This window comes from Prinia subflava, chromosome 3, assembly GCF_021018805.1.
Source record: "Prinia subflava isolate CZ2003 ecotype Zambia chromosome 3, Cam_Psub_1.2, whole genome shotgun sequence".
NCBI classification, from domain to species: Eukaryota; Metazoa; Chordata; class Aves; order Passeriformes; family Cisticolidae; genus Prinia; species Prinia subflava.
The window spans coordinates 56,717,895-56,740,952 of NC_086249.1; the positions used below are offsets into that span (position 1 = coordinate 56,717,895).

Sequence of the window (23,058 nt, forward strand, 5' to 3'; positions counted from 1 at the left end):
GGCTGGTTAAAGGGCCGCCCGGCGCGGCGGCGGCGGGCGCGGCGGCGGTGTCCGGATAACGGCGGCAGGTGGCTGTGCCCGGGTCCGCGGCGTTCCCGGCTCACCCGGCGTTCCCGGCATCGCCTCCTCGGCGGCGGGGCTTGGGAGAGCGGCGAGCGGCTCGGCGCGGTGGCACCGTCCCGGGGAGAAGTGTGAGAAGGGGCTCAGCGGGGCCGCTTCCCCCGGGGCTGCCGTTCCCTTTGCGGCCGGAGGCGCGGGAGGTGCCGGGGCCCGGGAGGTGCTGTCCTGCGGGAGCCCCGCGAGGGCTGGGCTGCCCCGGCCCGTTGAGGCGGAGGGCGGGCGTTTTAGCGCCGGGCGGAGCGGGAGCTGCCCGGGGCGTTATTGCTGCCGCGGCCGGGCTGGACCCGTGTGCAGGCGGGACGGCCGTCTGGTCTCTTCTGGTGCTTACGTGAGGGTGTTTTGTTTGTTTGTTGCATTTTTGTCTTGTTTGCTTGTTGTTGTGCCCTAGTTTGAGTGTTTGTTTGTTTTTCCTTAACCCCCTTCTTAATGTTTTTTTTTTAAACTCGTTTTCATAGTTTCTGTTTGTACCAGCCTTATGTATCAACTTTATGTCATTAAGTCCAAGCCATAGCTAACTTCCTTTTTGAAATGTTGCTGGTGCCTTAAAATGATTAGTTCTCTCCTCCCAAAGCCTTCAGGGTGGCCCTGAAGTGTCAAAAGTGTGATTTCATTGTTTTCCTTAATTTTGCTCTTCCTCTTTTTCAGGTATAACTTAGTCTTATGGGTGATACAGAAGAAGCTAAAATGCAGATAACACCGGAAACTCCGGGACGAGTCACAATCCTGAATCCTTTTGAAAGTCCCAGTGATTATTATACTCTTCAGGAGCAGATTGTTTCCAGTCCTTTGGTCTTTAAGTCAACGAAATCCTCATCTGTAAGATCTAGTTGTTAGTTGTGTAACTAAGTTGTTAAGTTGTGTAACTAAGATATAGTGCTGATATTTTCAAATGCATTAAAAAGGGTGTTTTATTTAGTGTACTTTAACGTGTGTACCGAGCTAAAGAACTTTGGTGGCATTTGGCGTTTCTTCTCTTTACAGAACCATGTTGTTTTTAAATAGTAATATCGTCACTTAGTTTTCCTCCCTTCCTAAATTTATTTTGTCTTTAATTATTAGCAATTGACTGCTAAAACCAGTAGAAAGTAGATAAAGACCAGTCGTTGGATGTGGTACTCTAGTCCTACTTGAAGTGACGAAAAACAGTTTCTACTTAGATGCTAAGTAGGCTGGCTGCAAATAAAACTTAATTGCACTTATGTTGTGAACTGTTTATGTATTGAAGTAAATGATTTTGTGTATCTATTAATTTTTCTTGAGTTGCAGATTGCATAGTGGTTTGTAGTTGAAATTATTTTCTGATAAGCCATAGAGATGAAACTAAAAGGAATAGATAGATAATTTTCCAAATATATTTGAATAGTACTTTGTTAAATAAATGGGTGAAGCTGCTTTGTTTCTGAATTGAGTTTTGTTGTGCCCTATGTATGGTATATATGAGGCAGACATTGCAGGATGCAACATGGTGTTGTGGCTCTGGTCTTTGTAGAAATGGGAAGTGAAAGGAAGACTGCTCTGTTATTTGGATATCTTGGGTTAGGATACTGGGTTTTCATGGAACTACAGTCTGGATTATGGCAATCAAGAAGCAATAGAAGTTCATCCCATGTTATGTATCTTTAGTAGACCTGTCCTTAGAAATTGTGAAGACACTGACACCTCAGTTTGTAAATACCAGCTGTAACCTTCCACTAATATTATGTTGTAAATCATTGTGATGCCACTACCAGCAGGATAAGAAGCCCGACTGACTTACTTTTTCTTAGAGTAGATCATTTAAATAGAAACACTTTTGATTGTTTTTGACAGAAACTGTATGGAAGCTGTTATTTTGTTGTTCTGTTGAGATTTGTCCTGTGGTTTTATCTTTTTAGAATAGCAAGCATTAAGATGCCCATTTCTTTTTTTAGACACCAGGAAAATTCAGATGGTCTATTGATCAGCTTGCTCTAATAAATCCTGTGGAAATAGACTCGGAAGACATTCGACGACAAGGAATGTATTTGAGCCATGCTAGGTAACTTACTTATTTTTATGCAGCTAATTTAGCTTTAATGGTAGAACACTTGTTCTCTTGCTTTATTAATATTTCAGCATAAAATTAAAGACTTTGTATTCAAATGTTTTAACACGGTTTTTTACATGATGTGGATGTAATATTTAGGTGAGGCTGTATGTGTTGCTTCCTTTTAATATTCAGCTGTTGATCCACTGTAATTGCAGTTTGGAAGACAGCCAGATAAAAACATTTAGTGGAAGCATGAAAATGTCTTGCTGGTGATCGTTACCAGGCTACCTCTTCTCCTCCATGTTACAACACAGTTTATCTTCTCAGAATGCTCTGTAGTGAGGTTTCTTTTGTCTCTGGGGCTCTTGCAGAAGGGTAGACCTGGGAACACCAGCTGAGGAAACCCCAGTACTCCCTTTCAAAGGTATAGATAGACGTAATGTGGAGGAGGGGGCACTGGTGCTAGTTACTTGAAGTAGTTTGAGGACCTTATCTCAACTTTTTTCCTTTCTCTGAAAAAACTTGCATGAGGGAAACGGGAGGGTAAAACTGTCTTGGTATTTGGAACTTATCTTGAGGGATAATTTTACATGCGGGTGGTAGAGAGTAACATGCCAAGTGAAAGTAGCCAAAGGCGGCCTTAATGGTGAATCCTGTGGACTCTCCTGTACATTTCTCAAATACAAATTTCACAAAGAACTGCTCCTCATGGCATGAAGCACTGCAGGAATAGAATAGTAAACCAGTCCTGTCTAGATCAGTTTGCTCAGTCCCACCCACCTTTATCTTGAATGTTTCCAGGGATGGGGCATCTACCACCATTCCAAGCAACTCCTTCCAGTGTTTCAACAGCCTCATCATAAAAATACTGTGAAGTAACTTACCGGTTTTAGTGTCTGACTGAACTTGCATCTCTCTTTTTGAATAATAAAAGCTGTAGGACTACAACTGTCCCCAGCTGTATCTGAATCACCAGGTCTTAATGTTTTCTTCCTCTAGTAGCCAGTAGGTTTCAGACTAATGTTTTTTATATATTTTAAAGCCTTATGTTTTTAGGGAGTTAATTACATTGTTTCTGGACAATTCAGACAAACTAGCTTTAATGGAGATGATTTGGGTGACAGTTCCAGTGATGATGAGTGATGTAGATAGAAACATACATTGTCTCACTGGGTCCTTTCAGTCTGTCCCACTGTTTCATAATCACTGAAGTTAGTTTTTTTTTAATCATCTGCTGTTACTAGAAAGAGGCTAGTTTGACAATGTGTAAATTTGCTGTGTCCATGCTTGCATGTTTCAGTGCATACATATACATAAATACAGTGATTTGTGTGCTTCTTTTTTTGGTACAATAACTCTGCAAGGCAGATGTAATTGAAGGTGGCATGTCCAAACATTGCAGATATATAAAAGAACTGTGAGAGTTTGTGTTTGGCACATCTATGTGTGCTTGTGTATCTAATAATATCTTGCTATCTGACTGATCTCTAAAATTATTCAAGGGTAATTCAGGCATATGAACTGTGAATGAAAATATTGGGTCGTTCAGCTAAGAAAATGATGAACATTTATAAGATTAAAAAATTTTACAATAAATTACATTGTAGTAACTGAAAGCCAGGCTTGAGGGTGACCGTTAGAGGAAATGTAAATATAGAATCTCACACATCATGAAGTAACTGAAGTAACTACAATACTTTTTTAAAAACAAAGTTAAAAACTGGATAAGGAAATATATTCATTGTTAAAAACTGAAATATGATACTGAAGAAAGTGTGGCAGACTGGGTATTTGACTAGGGCGAGCTCTGTGCTTGGAAAGTGGGCTGTGTCAAATATTAGTGCAAATTCCAGGAGTGTTTTCAGTTGCCCTTTAATTCCTTACAGGTCAGTTTTTTAGTTTGCTTGGTTTTATAGTGCAAGTCTAATCTCATGTTAACTTGAATAGTAAAATATATTCATATTATATTATTTTGGAAGATCAGGGATGACTCAGTTTTTGTCCAGATATGCTGAGTAAACAGAATATTTGCTGTTGTGTACTTTTAAATGGTACAAATCTTTTTCAAATCAACTGAATTGAGAAGTGCATTTATATTTCTAAATTTATAGTATGAGATTATTGTATGTAAGAGTAAAAACATAAAATTTATGGTTTAGTGCAATTTAATAAATTAAGTTTCTCTTGAGCATCTGTAAGTTATTATAAGGCTGGACTTGACATTGTATTTTCCTACTTATGTGATGGTTTTGATAATTGAGTTGTTTTTCATTTGTTACTTAGAATTGATAAGGAGACAGAAGACAGAAGGCAAAAAGCTATTGAGGAGGTAATAGAACTTTATGCTATCAAATATTGGTTTGTCTTCAGAAAAGATCCACGTCTTTTACAGGATTTCAAAATCTATTTTGAAAACCTATTATATTTCAGTAAGAAAGTAATTCTGCACCCTCATCTCTTGCACTTGTAGCTGGAATCCACACGCTTCTTTTCTTCCCCTCTTCTTTCAGACACATGTAGGTCAAAACAACAGATTTTTTTCTTTCATTTTTCTTGGCTAGTGGTAATGTAGCTGTAATATAACTCTTAAAGTTAACTTCAGGTTAAAAATAATGATTGAGAATTTGGGGGGTTACAGTAACTGCTGGAGTGATACTGCATTTTTGTAAATATTGTACAATTTGTGTGATTTTTTTTTTTTATTTCTTCCAAAGTTTGCTTAGTTAGATGGAAGACTTTATTCTTGTTTTTTTCCATCCATTTTTCATTTTATTTTTCACTATTCATTTGGCTAGCAGATAAGGAAAATGAAGTTTTTAAAATATTCACTACAGAAATTGTCAAAGTTATTTCAATTTTAAAAATAGGTATGTCTCTGATAGGCAGGTCTATCGCTTTCTGTCTCTACAAACAAAAAATGTTTTATGATTCTGTAAAGTAGCTGTGTAGCTGACCTGCAGCTAAGATTCTCTGTTGCTCTAAATTTGCATTAAAAGGGATATTTCCTCTTTGTGAGGTATAACCTAATGGATTATGCAGCTGAACAGCTTGAAACCCTGTCTCTGATAAAAATTATATCTTTAATAGTTGCATGTTTCAAGCTGAGTTTTTTCATTTACTTTGAGTCTTGCATTTATTTGAGAACTGGATTTGCCATGTGTTTCGTAAAGCTTTGTAATAGTGTTCACGTCCTCACCATCAGGGTGTTTCTCATTGCAGATGTGATGATAGAGTTTCTGGCTCACAGAAAAAGACTGAAGTGCCAGTACTCAAAAGTGTTTTACCACTAACCAATTTAGCCAAATACACTAATAGTGTTGCCAAAAAGCCTTGGTTTATCACTTTTACTGTTACTGGAGCGTCTGTCACTTCTGTGAAATAGCTCAATTGTCAAAATAAAACTTAACAAACTGAAAATTTAAAAATAATTATTTTTAAACTACTATGCAAGAAGCATGGTAGTGACAATTGAATTTTTCAAGTGAATAATTATTGTTAAATGAAAGTTGTGTATAGTTTTCACTTTGCAGACTTGAAAGATCTAAGGTCCTATTTGTCATAAAGAACATAGAGGTCTTCAAATCAAATTTTTTTTCTTTAACCTCTTTGGGCCTCAAATAATGAAATGTTCTACTTTTTTTTTCTTGTTCAGGGTACTAGTCTAAATTTAAGTTGAAAATTTTAAAAAGTGCTGAGATGGTTTGTTTTTATTCTACTCCAGTTTTTCACAAAAAAACTCATAGTTCCTTCTCCTTGGACTGAACATGAAGACAAGCAAGTTTCTCAGTTTAATTCAACTAAATGTAAGTTGCTTTGGTGTGTCCACCCAAAATAACATAGCTTTTGGAGAAATTGTCAAGCATAAGTTTTTTTAACCTCATTTTAAATTTTAAGAACCAGTGATAAAATATGGCACAACTGATTGATTTTCAGCTGTTGCCTCGAAGTGCTTTCTTTGTTGGAAAATTATTTGTTAATTCAAAGTCTAATATAATTTTTCCTTTTTGTTATTCTTGGTCTTTGTTCTTAAATTTTTCTACTTTAATAATCTGTCTGGAATAATTTTAATTTACACACATAACTTTGTATCTGTAACTGTCAACTGTGTTGATACTGGTAATAGCCAAGTCTATTCTACTTCACTTTGTTCTTCAGATATTTGCACGTCCTTTTAATCAAACTGCTTTCCTTACCATATAAGCATATTGGAAATGGAATTCTGTATTCTTTTACCCTTACTAGCAACATAAATTTCTGTTGTCATCCTGCTAGCTCTCTGCCACTAGTTGTGGCTTCTCTAAATTTGTTTCATTTATGCCACTGTTAGATTTTGTTCTTAATGCTCTTATTGAAGTTTATATATAACCAGCAGAATACAGAACAAATGAGTTACAAGATGGAAAATGTGAGCTATAAAGTATTGTTTGCATGCCCTGTTGTTTGGTATGAAAGTCTTTAATAAGTGGGGATTTCTGCAAGATTTGGAAAAGGCTAAGCATTTAAATTTTTTTATCAAGGAGATGTAGCTTGTGGATAGTGTATTTTTAATTGTCATTTTAAGATGGTCACTATAAGGGCAGAGAAATGTAAGCCGAAATCTGGTAAAGTGAATGGTCAAAGAAAATGGTCTAATGTGTTCTTCAGCTGCAAAAAAAAGTTGAAGTGTATCTTCACCTTTCTCCAGTCCTCACTGAATGACTTTTTGGAATGTGATTTACTTGAACACAGCCTGTTTAGCTAAGCTATACTAGAACTAGTTTGTTTGAAATCTGTCATGTAGAGACAGGAGGACACAAGTTTTGGGCAGTGTTGATGCTACTTCACTAAGCTTTTTTTGAATAGAAACATGCTGAAATTCTCTTGATAGCTATAATGGTAACATTTTCTCAGTTCTCCTTTCTGATCTCTTTCAAACATTGATGCAAAAATTTTGTTTGGTTGTATTAAGTATTCTAACTTAATGTTGCTACATTTCAAAGCTATATGCAGTGCATGTTAAAATTTAAGTTTTATGTTTTCCAGCCATAGATATAAATAACATTTCTCCGATTGGAAGACAGCTGAGCTTGCAGCCTGGGAAAAGCAATGGTGAGTAAAAGGCAGTGCCTAAAATTACAGGCTTCTCTCAAGAAAAATAAGCCATTTTTAATGGCATTTTCATTTCAAAAGGAAATTGTTTGTTAGTGTAACAGTTTTTCTTGAACTGTGTGGTAGTACTAATTTTAATATCCATTTTGCATAGGAATTTAATTCTATTTTATTCTGTTGTATTTTTTTCAAGTAAAAAATAAGTCCTCTGTAGACTGCGGAGTGCATTTTTTCCAACTCAGTGTCTAAACTTCTTCTGGATTAAAAAGGGAATGTGAGCTTCAGATTTACAAGTAAATGACAGTTTTCAAAAACATTTAATAGGTTGGATTGTTTTGGGTTAGAGAATCATGATTATTTTCTATGCCAAATAAATATCAGAAATCTTAATACACCTTTTAAACCACATCATTTTAGATAAATAGTTACTGTTTTTCCCCAATACCCCAAAGTATTTTGATTTTTTTTGCCATTTCCTTTTGAATCCTTCCTTTCTTCAGCACCCTCTCTTCTCAGTTAACATAAAAGCCTCCAGAGAGACATTCTTAACTCTTGGCTTTTTTTCTGTAAGCCTAGTGTGCTGCATGTAGTGTCATCAAATCAGAATCATACTTTAATTAACACTTTTCATTATTGCTACTGTAATTTAAATAGCTCATTGCAGTGCAATTTGAAAGTGAATTTTTGTTTCTACAGCTTTAGTAAAAGGTCACTGTAAGCTAATTTTGTTGGTTTTATTCATTGCAGCTGCTTGTCAGACAGTGCTGTCTTTGCCAGTGGATTTTAATTTAGAGAAAATACTAGGTATGTCATGTAATATCTAAATTTAATTATGAATGTGTAAGTAGAAAACTTGGTTTTGTATTGTTGGCTGGGTTTGTCTTGTGAAATACTGAAAACTAAATGTATGAATGAAAGTTTTAAGTATGTATTCTAAATAGACAGTTAATGCGTGTTGCATGGGACATGTGACTTAAATGATATGAATGTGGATGTAAAGATAAAACAAGGAGGGATATGGAGGACAACTGGAAATTGTTCTGCCTGCAGGTGATTGAGGGGAGACCTCATTGCCTTCTACAATTTCATCATGAGAGGAAGAGAATGGGCAGACATTGATCTCTTTTTCTCTGGTGACCAGTGATGGGACCTGTGGGCATGGCCTGAAGTTGTGTCAGGGGAGGTTTAGGTTGGGTATCACAAAAAGGTTTCTTCACCCAGAGGGTGTTTGGGCACTGGAAGAGGCTCCTCAGGAACGTGGTCACGGCACCAGCCTGACAGAGTTCAAGAGCTCTCAGGCACATGGTGTGACTCTTGGGGGCGCCTGCACAGGGCCAGGAGTTGGACTCGATGATCCCCGTGTGTCCCTTCTAACTCAGGATGCTCTATGATTTTATGAAATTGGTTACCAGTTCTGAATGCCTGAAAGGTAATAAACAGAAGATAGCCTGTGCATCTCCCAAACAGAGCAGTAATTTGTCTTAGCAGAGCTGTTTGGTTTACAGATGCTGGCCAGGAGTCTCAAAGCCCAACCTTGCCTTGAGTAAAACTGAGCTGTAAGTCTGGCTTTAGTGTACCTGAAACCATGGGGGGACTAGAAGTTGTGTGGTGGCAAAAGAGCTGTGACTGCTGAGTGAGGAGGCAGGAGTCCAAATTAACTGTGAGCTGCCATGGAAAATGATAAATGGTACATGAAGCATTTACTGTCACCTTCTCAGACAAGGGGGCTGCGAGGGCCTGATCTTACAGCTCAGAGCACATTGGCTGCATGCTCCTATCTCAATAGTGAAATTCAGACTGTGGGCAAACAAAACGCAACCATATTTATTGCCTTTGTTTTTTGTCTTAACATTGCTTCTATTATTACATAGTTTGGGAATTCATGAGAAATTTCTCCTACAGGAAATATACAACTAGAATAGAGCAAGAGAAAAGAAAAATAAAATGATCTCGTAAATCTGAGCATATTTTAATGGGTCTTAGTTTGTGATTTCCTTCTGTAAACAGCTAACTACTTGGACTTTCTTCAAGTCTAACCTGGTTTGCCTCTGGATGTATCATAAAGATCATCAAAGCATATAGGAGACCTGAAAAAGAATTTAGGTTTGCTTGGGTAGTAAAATAATTCCTGTTTGACAGCTCAGATGTGAGGAATAATACAATTCTGGGGAAAGATCAATAAGGAGATAGAAGCCAATATTTTTTATTTTTTTAAATTCAGAATTTACTATTAAGGGATGATATGCAGAAGTGGAATGAACCTTAGCAGACAAAGGAGACTTTGTAGGGATGACAAAGCAATCCTTTGGGATAGGTGCCTAAACAGATTAATTTATTGCTGTATTGGTGAATTAGAGTAAATGTTTTAATTTAACTACATATGTCTCTGTAATGGAATGTATTTTTTTCTGCAGTAGTATTGGAAGCAATTTTCCCCCCATATTTCTAGGTGAATATTTTAGAGCTGATGAATTTGCAGATCAGTCTCAGGAAAATCTGAGCTCTTCATCACTCAGAAGAAAGTTGTTTTTAGAAGAAAATGGGAATGTATCTGCATGTTTGTCCCCTTCTCTGCATAGTCCATGTGGTAGTCAGCCACTTGGAGTGCTTTGTTCAATAGAATTGTCTCCAGTCCGGTGCAGAAGCCCCCTGGACACATCTAGTTCAGTAAGTAGCCTGTATGGTGGGATGTACTTTATGAGAGAGTAGGTGTTAGACTAAATTTTTTTTGTGGGGTTTTTTTTTTTTCAAATTCCAAATTCTGTAAAAATATATGAACAAAAGTCTTGAAAGAATATATTACTGACTTTTTGTTATTTTCAATTATTGTGTTACACTGCTATTCTTTTGTATTGGTAATTATGTTTTAATTTTGTTATGAAAATGAAGTAGGAATTAAGACATACAGAAGACTTGCTGAAAGCATGTTAAAACCCTTTTTTTTCATAAAATGTGTCTACAAAAGAAGTCCTGTTTAAATCCATGAACTGCTGCCTACAATACCAGTTGATACATACATGTGATGTATTTATATTTCCTTTAAATCTCATAAACTCATTTACAGTGAAAGAAAGACTTGTGGATCTTTGAAGTGCAGTTCTCAATATGCTTTTTCCTTTCCCATTAGTCAGAGTTTTCAGGTGAATATACGTTTATTAGAACATAGAATGTAATGTCCATTTTTTAAATTAAACAAGATGAACCTTATCCCCATGTGGACATAGCACAGCTAAAGTGGTTTAGGTGATACATTTTCATCTCCTTGGTGGTTTGAAGTGTGTGGAAAAAACCTACCTATGCTAGGATACTGTAGCTTAAAAAAAAGGTAACCTAGTAAAGAATTCCTACAATATAATTAGAGTGCCAGAAGTGATGGGGGGATGCGGAGGTGGATTTTGGTCTGGGTATATTTTGTTGTGGTTTGGCTGGTTTTTTTTTTTTTTTTTTTTTTTTTTTTTGTGTGTGTGTGTGTGTGTTTTTTGTTTTTTTTTGTTATTTGCTTGTGTTTTTTTGTTTTGTTTATGTTTTGTTTCTTTGCGTGATAGTCTTAAGCAAGACTTAAAGAGAAACAATTTTGTTTCTGCTCCTGAATTAAGTAGATTTGATTACATTAAAATATAAATAGTGGCTGACTTTCATCTGCAGTGATATGAGTAAGAAATTTACATTAAGCCCTTGACTAGATACACAGCATTAATTCCCTATTTAGGTTTCTCACAGTTCTCAAATACAGTGGATGAAATAGTCCTAGCTGGTATTACATGACAGTCTGTGTCCATTGCTCTTTTACCCTGTGTGGAGGCATAAGGTCCAGGTGAACAGCTGCAATTGGAATATTTAAGCTAAACTAGAGACTGTCATTGTAAAGGATTAGTCTTTCCCAGTTCTGCCATATTAAGCATTTTAGTTTGAACAATTTTATATATACATATTAGCCACAGCTTACATTGTGAAAATAATGCTCTGTGGGTGTTTTTTTTGTTTGTGTTTGGTTTGGTTTTTTTTTGTTTTTTTTTTTTGTTATTCTGAAGGCTCAGTTTTCATCAAGTCCTATTCAGGGAGGAACAAGAGCTTATAGTCTGGGAAGTATAACCAGTCCCCCATTTTCAGAGGGGTCTCCTGCACATAATGGTTCTCCTGCTTTTTCACCAATTGCTTTTCACATAAGAAAAACGCCACTCACAGGTATGATTTAATTTTATATGTATTACTCTATCTTGAGTAATATATTTTTATTATAAAACCTTCTAATTTCTTAGCAAAACCTTTTCTTTTTGGAGATGAGTTCCTGTGCTTGGCAGACCAGCAGTCTCCTATATGAAGCGTATCACATCTGCTGTTCAGCAGTGGAATATGTAAAACAATTAAATGTATATGCTTGCAACTGATCAACTAGCAAAAATAATTTGGAAGAAGGCACTGAGACCAAATAAGAGTGACAAAAAGTTAAAGGGGTTAATTTAATTTAATGTGGGAGGGGTTTTAAAGCCACATGTCTGAACTGAGTCAGGTTACAATTCTGATTTCACCCAGCCTGAAGCATTTTAATGTCAGTGGGCAAAGAATGTTTAGTTTGAGCTTTCAAATCATGCTATCATGAAGATTATTTGAAATGAAATGACTAATGAGGAAATCACAAGCATTTTGTGTCCTCATTGCTCTGGAAAATGTCACTGTTTCATGCTGTGTCCATACCTGGTAAGGCTTAATGCCTTGTTTATACATGATTATACACGTTCTGCATGATTATATGTATTTATACATGACTTCTACACATTTTGATTAATGGTATTTTACATATATGGAGATTGCACAGATGTTTTCTCATTTGTTTGATCTTAAACTTCATTGCTGCCAAAAATTTAAATGCCTATTGATTGTATATTGACATTTGTTTAGGAAAAAAAAACATAGAACCAGCCTTCACCCATTTTCCTTTGAATATTGTATGGTAATGACATTTGCAAATACAGGGTTTGCAATACAGCAAATCATGTCACAGAAATTTGGTGGGATAAAAACTTGCCTTTACCATGGTAGCTGAAATGTATGGGTGGTGGTTGGTTTTTGGGGTTGCTTGTTTGGTTGGGTTGGGAGGCAACAGTCAGTGAAATACTCTGCAGTTGGCTGTAAATTATTCAATGGACTGTAGGGCCTTGAGAATGATGAGTTTTTCTGTCAGATACCAGGTGAAGCTGAACTTTGGTCGTTTTTTTTTTTTTTTCAGACCAAAGAAAATTTACCTTTCGTTCTCCAGATATTCCTTCTTCCTCGAATGGAATGACACCCCCATGTACAAGAAGTCCTTACATAGATGGTTGCTCTCCAATTAAAAATTGCTCTCCTATGAGGCTTGGAGCCTGTAGAGGAACTGCCCAGTATCAGACTTCTGTCATTAGAATACCAATTGCAGTTGAGAATCATGATGAGGATGAGGAAAACAAGGAAAACACTTCTCCAGCAGAAGCTCGGTTCCCAGAAATGGATAATGGAATAAACTTACATCAGGAAGACAGTGATACCTTTGCACATGGTACACATCTCGTTGTGGCAACTGTGTCTATTGCACCAGATCACTCAGAAGGTTGTCATCAAAGATTGTCATCATTTCAGGATATAGAAGGCTTAAAGGAAAGTAATACTGTAGACATGGCTGATGCAGCTGAAGTGTCAGAAGAAAACACTTGGATAAAAGAAACAATTGGCAGTAGCAATACACCAATGACCAGCTTTATGACAGGCATTACTTTCAGTATCGAAAGCTCTCGCATGTGCATGTCACCTCTTGCAGAAAGCAGTGCAATTCCTTGTGACAACAGCAGTATTCAGGTAATTTTTTTGTTTGTTTGTTTCTCTGTAAAACTGAGCTCAACATAACATGGAATATGTATACTAATCTGGAAGTAATTGTTATTTTCTCTTACTGGCTATGGCATGCAGGCAGTATCATGACTTTTATCCCTTCCCTCCATCTCCTCTTTCTGTGGAGTTAGCATAGCAACTATATTTTTTGTGTTGCTATGTACAGTAGTATATTTAACTTAATCCAAACTAATGCTGACAGACCTGCTTACGATTTTCTTTTGTTATTAACTGGTCATAGTTGGTTTGTTGGATTAAGTTCTGTTAATCAAATGCAAATCATATCGGGTATCTGAGGGATTTGTGTAAAATGACAGTACATTTTTCAAGCTCTGCTTTTTTATTTCAGGTGGACAGTGGTTACAATACACAGACTTGTGGAAACAGCATTATGGATACTGTGGGGGCTGAAAACAGTTGTAGAGAAAATGATGTGAATACTGTCATGTTTCAGAATAAATCTCAGCTGCTTAGAACAAAGGTAGGAATTGTGGTTAAAAAGTGATAGGCTTCCCATCTAAAGCATCCATTCACCTATTTCATTTGGTTTCAGGGAGCCTGAGAGGAGAGACTGTCAGATGATAATAAAGATGTTAATGTAGCGTCGTTTCAGAGACGATGTTGAATAAATGCAGGACAAATATCTTAAATTGACAATAAATTTAATACGTTTTGTGATAAAAGCAAACGTTATTTTGGAGGAAACGGAGGTATATGCATGAATAGTAATAGTGAGGCTGCTCATGACTGTTGTAGTCTAATTTTTGGGTTTTTCTGTTCTTGCTGCTTCATTTATTGCCAAGTTTTAAATGTGCCCGTGGAGAAGGACATTTCTGGGGAAAAACTGTCTGCCACTAAATTTTATAAACTTAGCGTCAAGTCCTAGACCACACCTGGCATGCTGACTTTGTGGGGAACTTTCTGCATGGGAGGTCTTTTGATTACAAGCCCTTTCAGGACCTACCTGAAAAACACATTACAAAAGACAATACACATCCAGCAAAGCTCCTAACCCCTTAATCTTGTGACTGATAGGAAAGAGTTCTACTTCTTCCAGATAGTTGGAAGCAAGGCTAGTTTCTTTGGAGAAGACAGCAAATATCATCTCCTCTCAGTAATTATGGTCACATGGTGCTACAAAATTAGTAATTTATGGTCTGCTATGTCTTGAAGGTCCTTCAAGGGGAGACAGTAGCAACCATTAGTACCAGTGTATAAAAAAACCTCCAGTAAACCCATGCAGCCCTGATTTCACTTCTGGATGTGACCAGCTAAAAGCCACTTCTCTGCCAAGGGGGGGTGCAGACTGATGGTATCTTACAGACCACTGACATCAAATTTTAAACTGTTCATTTAAGACTAGGACAAATGTGCCCTTACAAGAACACTAGCTGAGTATTTTTAGAAGTTAATGGCAAAGTATCTATCTAAGATCCTGCCCCAGTGACCCTGTTGGACATGGATTTTATGTGTGAACGTACACAGAATCAATTGTCTGGTATCAAACCCATCCTAGAGGGACTTGCCAATGTCACACAGCTGCCTTTTCCCACTTTTAGTCTTTGAACTGCTGGGTCCTGACTAAACCAGATTTTGCATTTTAGATTAGGAGTAAAAGTGTGAAGGCATTAAGTGCTTCATTCAGTTCTTACAACTGAAGAATCCCCAGGGAGTGAAAAAAGCACAGACCATTCCATTGCTGGCTGAAAGATTCAAGTCTGGCTCATTCGGACATTCATGTGAGCCCTTGAAATGAGGTAGTTCTTTGCAGACAGCACATTTCAAAGATCTGTCTAGAGAAGATATGTTACTTCATTTCTTTCTCATTTCAGAGGGGTAGAGGTGCTACTTACTATACTTGAATTTTGCAGATAGTAAGTTTGGATCTTGTTTCTTTTGGAGAATTTTTGTTAAAATGGTTTTACAACTAACTTTTTCTTATTCACCTAGGAGTGTTCTGTTTTAAGCCATAAGGACAATCAGTTGCTGAGAACAAAATCTCCAGAGAAGCAATCCTGTTTTCAAAAAGCCAAAACACATAGCACAGTATTTGGTCAAAATGCAACCTGCAACATTTCTGTTTGGAAACATAAAAATGAAAATCAAGTTCAGGGAATTCACAGAAGTGGTATGTAGTTTTCTGATGGAGAACTTTAGCTGTGGTTTCTAATAAATTTTTATACATATGACCTCAATTACCTGGATTATACATACTATTTTGCTTTTCTAATGCAAATGTAGTAAACTGTTTGGTATACTAAGGGAGTTTGTAAATAATGTGGGATTTTTCAGGTCTTATTAAGAAATTTATTAGTGTCATTAAGTGATCCTTTCTGAAAATAAAGGCGTCTAGATTTGTTACAGAGAAACAATAGGGGTTTTTTTTCAGAATTATATTCCTTTGGTGACTAGGGTGGATTCCATGAGCAGCCTAGGATAACTTGCATAGGAACCAGGATAACTGCAAAATCACATGCATTTTAAGATTTGTCCTTCCTAAACATGAGGGATATTCTTTGTGGCAAAGAAAAAGTGAAAGGGGTATTAGTCTGGTTTTGGATTGCTTTTCTCCAACTAGATATATTGTGTGGCTTCATAAATACTGCTAGTACCAAGAGCAAGTCACTGGACAGAAATGAACTGCTTGGGGTGAGATGGGAGCAAACGTCAAGTTTAGTTCTCTTAGAAATATAAATTGAGCTTTATGTCAAAAGAAGCTGTTTAGCAATTCTCTGAACAGCTTTTTCCTTGGTTTGACAGAAATCTGTGATGTCAGGTTTACTAGGTGCTTAAGTAAAATGTATTATTGGTTACCTTAAAAGATAATGTTGTTGCTTTGGTAATTGTATTAGTACTAAACTTGGAGTTGATCACCTGACACTGCCAAGTGACTCTGAAGAACATTTGTGTCCAAATTGATGCTCTAGTACTCTTTGGAAGGAATCTAAGAAGGTGCAATAAGATTCATTGGTCTCAGTATATCACTAAGAAAATGGTGCAACCTTTCTTCTATAAAAGTAAACCATTGCACTTTTAATTGATTCTTATGTTTAATCCCTAGTATTATTATGTTGCTTACGGAAATTACCAAAATACTTAAATAAATCCTTAAAAATATAAATAATTTTTCCATGCCATTTATTACCAAAACCATTAATACAAGCAAACCTCTGATCCTTTCAAGAAAACCATCAATGAATTAAAAAGATGGATTTAAGGGGGGGGGCGCTCAGAAGCCCAGAACTCCCTTTGTGTAGTTAAATCAGATTTGGCTGAATTTGCTTGTATTTGTTTAAACAAACCTTCTGGAATTTAGAAATGTGAATAGGGGGAAAGAAATCCATATGGTAATGTTGGGGCCCTAGTGACCAAGAGGGAAAGAAGAGATACACTGGTATTTCTGGGCCCTGTATAGAGCTCTGGTAAACTTTGTTGGATTAATGAAAAAGAGAAGTCCATTCTAACGAGTGTTGCAGGTGAAGCAGTCTGTCTTTCTTTTCATGGCAAGGATGTCCCAGGATACTGGATGGAAGTTCTGCTTCCTTGTTCTATTCCACAACCCACAGAAAAGCTTGTACCAAAGTGGCAGAAGGTGACTGATGAGCAGCTATTGGCACACTAGGCCTGAAACCTATTGGTCAAAACTAAGTTTGATGGCAAAACATCAAAAATCTCAAAAGGGGAAGTGTGACCAGAATCTCTTGGCATTAAAATCAATCTGTTAGACCTGAGAGTTGTGTGTTGTTTGAATAGAAAGTTCTTGAAATACTTTCATTAATAATTTCCTAGTGAAGACTTTCTGAAAAGCATATTTAAGAAAAAGGGAAACATCTGCCTGCATCACTTGATTGTAGTTTTCACATTGCAAAAATAAATATTAAAACATTTACTTTAGGAACGAAAACATGATGATCATTACCAAATATGATGTGCATTATTTTTACTTCTGTAGCAATTTAATCACTATTTCTGTAATGCAGGTGGGATTGACAGTAATGGAATCTAGTGTCATATATTAGCTATTTCATGATCTTCAAACAGTGCCCTACTAGAAGCTGAAAATACACTGAATTGATAACTCTTAAGGGATTAAATTTGGTTAAAAGCAGGAAACAAACTCAGACTTCTAGGAAATGAATTTTATAGACTAGAGCCTTAAACATGTTCTTAGCTTTAGCTTCTAAGTTTTGTTGCTCAAAAGCAGGAGACAGCTTGTTTTGAGATTTACAGATTACATATGACCTTGTATCATTTCTGTTTCTCATGATAATTTTAACAATAATCAATTGAAAGGACTGTACAAAGGATTTATTTTTGCAATTGTGATTACTAAAATAGTAATGTAAATGTAATAAATGTTAAGCAGCGTAGCCCAAATTATGGTCTGTTTCTGAATTTTTCTGAGTTACATGTATAATTAAGATGTGGTTTTACTTTTTAACTAATTTTTGGATTGTCTTTATAATATGTTCAATGATCAGAGGCTTTTAAAGTATTCACAAATAAAAAAAGCAATCCCTAAAATATTTAACTTCATCCTGTATTAGTATTTTCTTAAAGGTAAGAAGAAAGTAGGAGCAGAAATGGATGAATGTGAGAAGTGATTAAGGATGCCTGTATTTTTTGTCCTGTTTTGTAGTCTTCAATTAGATGGGAAGTATTTATTTAATGAAAACATGCCTATTTTTTAATTGTTTGTACAATTGGTTTGTAGAAGAAACCAGCTGTGCAAATTACCATGGAAATCACTTCACCATTCTGTTTCTGTAGTTGTTCTTAATGCATTGGTTGGCACACATTGCACAAAATGGTCATTGTTTACATTAAATTAATATCAGTAGTTTTAACGTGTGTCCTTTAACATGTCTTAATTGTAAACTGAGTAGTGAAACAGAATAAAGACATTTCTTTAATATCTATATTGTTCAATTACTTCTTTCAGTTCTGAGGTGCTAAAGAGAATGCACAGAAGTGCTGACTTCTATCAGACTCAAATGTTCCTTAAGGCTACTACCAAGAAACTCTACAATCATTTCTTCACCTTGCAGAAGTATTTATTTGCACCACAGGACAAAGATGTAGATATACATGATTTTAAAACTTGTTCTGCATTCATAGTCATAAAAAAGTAGCTTTAAAAAATTCTTTACAGATTATTAAAATGTGGATTTAAAAAAAAAAAAACAAAACAAAACCTGCTTCTAGCATTTTTTGCCCATAGGGAAAAATATGTAAATGCAAGTACTTGTGTTTTCTTCTTTTATCCAGCTATTTTTGTAGCTTTTTTTTCTTTTTCTCTGGTTCGTCCTTGTTCCTTGCCTCTGCAGAGAGACTTGCAGGCGTATCATTTACTAGTATCTACAGTAAGAAAAGAAGTCAGAACATTTCTATTCAATTTTTGCTATCCTGCTAAGACTTGAGTTTACTTGTACAGACCTTTTACAAACACTGTGTGAACATCAGAAACTTCTGATTTAGATAATATCTAAATTGAAATAAAAGCTGAAAAAGGCAAAGAGAACAGTAGCACACCTCCTGAGATAAAGCCAGCAGGTTCTTAGCACCCCAAACAGCAGGTTGCATTAGCCTTACTTGGTGTCTGTTTCCAAAGTGTCCCTCAGACTGCAGTCATGGCCCCACCAATGTTCCTGAGTCATACCCACAACAGAAGCTCTTGACAAGCTAGAGTTGGTAAGCACAAGCACAGGGCAGCTCAGCAGGTGAATGTACAAGAGAATACAAGGGCTCCTCTCTGCTACATTTTTTATTGTCTACTCCCAGTTTTTGAAACGATAGGGATGCAACTTAACATAGGCTGGGAGGTGGACAGATCAGAGCAGCCCTGCCCAGAAGGGCTTGGGGGTGCTGGTGGCTGAGAGGCTGGACATGAGCCAGCCATGGGCACTGCCAGCCCAGAGAGCCAAACGTGTCCTGGGCTGCATCCAGAGCCCCGTGGGCAGCAGGGCCAGGGAGGGGATTCTGCCCCTCTGCTCTGCCCTGCTGAGACCCCACCTGCAGGGCTGCATCCAGCCCTGGGGCCCAGCACAGCAAGGACAGGGAGCTGTTGGAGGGAGTCCAGAGGAGGGCCCAAAAATGATCAGAGGGCTGAATGAAGCAGCTCTCCTGTGAGGAAAGGCTGATGAGTTGGGGCTGAAAGAGTTGGGGTTGTTCAGCCTTGAGAGGAGATTCTAGGGAGACCTTTGAGCAGCATTCCAGGACCTGAAAGGGGAGCCTACAAGAAGGCTGAAGAGGGACTTTTCACAAGGGTATCCATTAACAGGAAAAGGGGGAATAGCTTCCCCCCACCCTCACCTGAAAAAGGGTAAATTTAGTTTAAGTATTAGTAAAAATGCTTTATTCTGAGTGATGAGGCACTAGAAGAGGTTTCCAAGAGAAGATGTGGACACTCCAGCCCTGGAAGTGTTCAAGGCCTAGGTTGGATGGGGTTTTGAGCAACCTGATCTCATGAAAGGTGTCCCTGCCTATGGCAGGGGGGTTGGAATAAGATGGTCTTAAAGGTCCTTGCAACCCAAACCACTCTACAGTTCAAGCTCATGCAACAGCTTGAAAATCAGAATATATTTATTTACATGTGTTTGGAAGTCTGATTTCTCAAGGAAAAAGTTATCACAGGTATTTTGGGTTGGTTTTATTTTCCTCTATGATAGTGGATACTCAATTGCTGCAACCATCTGTTTACCAAGAAAGCTGGAAAGTTGGCATGTACCTTACTCTAAGAGCATGATTTTGTAATGTCATGCAAAATACTTATCAGGCGTAAAGTGTGGGAGCACGTGAAAATCCCAGTATCCCAAATGCACAAAGAAGCTAGAACTGACAAGTCTTGAGACTAGAGACAGCTATTAGAACATCACAGTTCTTACAACATTATAAAGAGAGAATTTTTATATTGTGGGAGTCTTAAGACAGAACTACCCTGACACCCAGCTCATATACAGAGCTGAACCACCCATCACAGTACATTGTAATTCACTGGACTAAAGAGAAGAGCCTCTCTAATTTTGGCAGATTATCAGAGACATTTGATTACAGAACTCTGAAATTCAATACATCAGCAAATCTCATCATTCCCAACAGTGGAAATACCTTGATTGTCCCAGAATGGAAATTTGATTTAGAGGGTTCCATTCTTTTCAACAGCCAGTGAAGGCAGACCTGTGTTTTACTGAGAGTGGATATCAAGCAATCATTACAAACTGCTGCTAAATTATGTTTTTTGTTCTGGGTTAAAGTTCAATTTTACCACATGATGATCTTTTAGCATTACTGAAGGATAATACGGTTCAAAGAATTTTGTGCCTTACCTTGGGTTCTACCAAGACCATCCGCATTTTCTGATGCTGGATGTTGGAATCATCTAACATAATGTTCACTTTAACTTTATCAAATACATGTAATGTTGTGTCTTCCACAGTAAGTGATGGCACCTGAAAGTTCAAATTTTATACAAATACTCACTATTTGCAACAGCTTGTTTTTATACAAATAAATGTTTTTGTATGAAAATATCACCATTACATGTAAATAAAAATAACCAAAACTTACTGTAATGACTATTCAGTGTTGTAATATATACATACAGCTTTTTCAGTAATTAATCAGATAATTACATGTCAGTACTATCTATTACAGAAACAAATTCCTGTCAGAACCTACTTATTTAGACTTACAAAGACTGTAGTTGTATTACTACTAGATATTAAAGAACTTGCATTTAGAAAACCCTCTCTTACCTTTCTAAATCCAACTAGAATAGATGTTAGTCATTCTGCTTGCTTACCAAATAAAAAAATAAAGATGTTTAAGAACAAACTTTAATAGTGAGAACATACCTCACTGTTGTACTCCAGTTTTGGTGTTGGTTTGTCTTTTTCTTCAAAGAAGACTGTTCCTTCTAACCCATACTTGGGAATCAGAACCACAACCGCATTTTTTCTTACAAATAATATATATGCATCTTCATTTACTACTCCCTTGGTTTTGAAGAACAGCTGTAACAAAAGTAGAACACAGAAATAAAAAAAAAGCACTAGAACATTCCCTTTTGAGTTACAAATACACTATCGCAGAAAAATAAAACATTCAAATACACATCTCTACGTAGTGATAATTACACAGCATATCCTGAAAGCAGATTTTTTAAAAAATCACAAACCATTTATAACATTACTGTAGGATTAAGCATTCATATTTATAAAAGCACAAAACGAAAAGAATCTTCAGGATGCCATTCTGAATTTTTCAGAATGAGCAAAGTAATGTTTTAAGCCTTTTGTCAGAAGCATCCCTCAGCCTTTATCCTTTCTGCACTCTTGCTTGGTTTTGCTCTCGCACTGCTCTAGCACTCAACGTCTCAGAACTGCTTACCTGTGTATGGAATGCCACAGAGGCTCTTTGAGCATATTGTGCCATTTTATGCCGGTAATTGAGATTTTTACACATCTCTGCCAGTTTGTGTTTATCTGTGAGTTCTGGGTAAGTCTTGTCTGCTCCTATGGCCACTGCCAAAAGCCGATGGACTATGATATCAGCATACCTGCAAAGGTGAGGCTAAAATCATCAGTGACGTAGTAAGACATAGTTATTCAAAATTAATAAAGAAGTTTCTGAACATACATTTGTTTTTGTGAATCTTACAGATTTAAGTTTTTGTAATAATGAAGGTCTGCTGGCAACACCCTCTATTAATTGAGTGTCCATCTCTTTTCTGACCAAAGATGCACTGCAGAGCCAGAATACTGTTATGTTTGCTAAGACAAATTCTTTATTGTGCCAGAAAAAGAAACAAAGTCGTACTTTTGGACTAAAGAAGGATCTTTCACCATGGCATTTTAAGCCAACTCTTCTTCCCTTTCCCATGAAATTAGAAAATTTAGTGTAGAATACTATTTCAATGCCATAGATCTGCAAAGAATAATCACATTTAAACTTCTTGTTACATAACTTATTAGAACTTCAGGAAGCAACTTTTGAATACATCTGGTAAGAACTCAGATTTACCATTTGGACTCCTAAAAGTTCCACAAATTCTCCATATAAATGCATAGGAATTTTAATCCACATCTAAGAGATTTCACTTGAAATGTTTCTAAGGAGCACAATAACAATTATTTTCTTCAAAACTCAGTGGTCAGAAGAAAAAACTAACATACTTTTCCAAGAAGTATGATTTCTTTGCACACTACAGCTGCCAATAGCAAGTTCCCAATACCCAGTGTTTTCATATGGAAAATACAGTCTCCTCAAAATTTAAACAGTTTCCATATCAAAAATGACTGAGCAAACTTCGCCTCAGTCTCTGGCTAAGACTAATGCTGACTGATCCTGAAGTGCATTTCTATGCCAGACATGTGCACTAGAGATGTATTCCTATTATTTTTGTATTTCTTTTTAATGTTACTAAACCCTAGGAGTTGTGGACAGTAAACCTGGGAGTGTACGTGAAGATGGACCACCATGTAAGCCACTGCCATTTCAACTGAAAGCTAATGCTGAGCAGAAACTTTTTTTAAAATGGACACCACCACAATTTCTTCACAAATAAATCACTTATTTCTTTTCTCTGAAACTTTTGTAAAATACAAGTACCTTCTAATAGGTGAGGTAAAGTGAGTATAAATAGGTGAGGCTAAACCATAGTGATGAAAATCATTATCCATTCCTGAGCAGAAATAAACAGCTTGCATCATGCAGCGAGTGGTCAAAATTCGCAGCAGTGTATTTAGGTAGGGGAATGTTGGAGATTCAGCTTTGTCTAATGATTCAGCTAAAGCCTTTGCTGAATCTGTCTTAATTTCCAAATTCTGAAAGGAGAGAAGAAAAGAAACAAAAAAGGTCAGGTATTACTTACTAGCAAATATTATAGAAGATAAGCAGATTTGTAACAGCTGCATCTAGGATAATCTTAGCAAGTGGCACAGGTATAACACCTAATCACGTGATGGAATGCTACTACTACA

The 23,058-nt window shown here is 36.8% G+C and overlaps 2 protein-coding genes across 2 annotated transcripts in view; one reads left to right on the forward strand and one right to left on the reverse strand.

The window, feature by feature from the left end:
- BORA (BORA aurora kinase A activator) lies at nt 1–18,154 on the forward strand. The gene is made up of 13 exons (XM_063392216.1): nt 1–191; nt 766–936; nt 2,031–2,137; nt 4,412–4,457; nt 5,850–5,931; nt 7,151–7,216; nt 7,964–8,020; nt 9,666–9,883; nt 11,248–11,401; nt 12,444–13,045; nt 13,428–13,559; nt 15,029–15,206; nt 18,021–18,154. Exons 2-13 carry the CDS (start codon nt 781–783, stop codon nt 18,032–18,034), a joined length of 1,812 nt encoding a protein of 603 aa, XP_063248286.1. The 5' UTR covers nt 1–191; nt 766–780; the 3' UTR covers nt 18,035–18,154.
- DIS3 (DIS3 homolog, exosome endoribonuclease and 3'-5' exoribonuclease) overlaps nt 18,111–23,058 on the reverse strand; it is a 19,873-nt gene continuing 14,925 nt past the window's right edge. Inside the window, exons 18-22 of the mRNA XM_063392211.1 lie at nt 22,688–22,902; nt 21,467–21,635; nt 20,932–21,090; nt 20,404–20,526; nt 18,111–18,436 (exon numbers count right to left, since the gene is read on the reverse strand). Of these exons, the coding sequence (XP_063248281.1) occupies nt 18,347–18,436; nt 20,404–20,526; nt 20,932–21,090; nt 21,467–21,635; nt 22,688–22,902 (756 nt within the window). The 3' untranslated portion in view covers nt 18,111–18,346. The remainder of the gene's footprint in view (nt 18,437–20,403; nt 20,527–20,931; nt 21,091–21,466; nt 21,636–22,687; nt 22,903–23,058) is intronic.

Excerpts from the sequence above, each read along its gene's own strand:
- BORA (XM_063392216.1), top strand. The coding sequence starts at position 781 with ATGGGTGATACAGAAGAAGCTAAAATGCAGATAACACCGGAAACTCCG. Across the intron at positions 5,932-7,150 it reads TCAGTTTAATTCAACTAAAT|CCATAGATATAAATAACATT; the intron begins GTAAGTTGCTTT and ends TATGTTTTCCAG. Across the intron at positions 9,884-11,247 it reads CCCTGGACACATCTAGTTCA|GCTCAGTTTTCATCAAGTCC; the intron begins GTAAGTAGCCTG and ends GTTATTCTGAAG.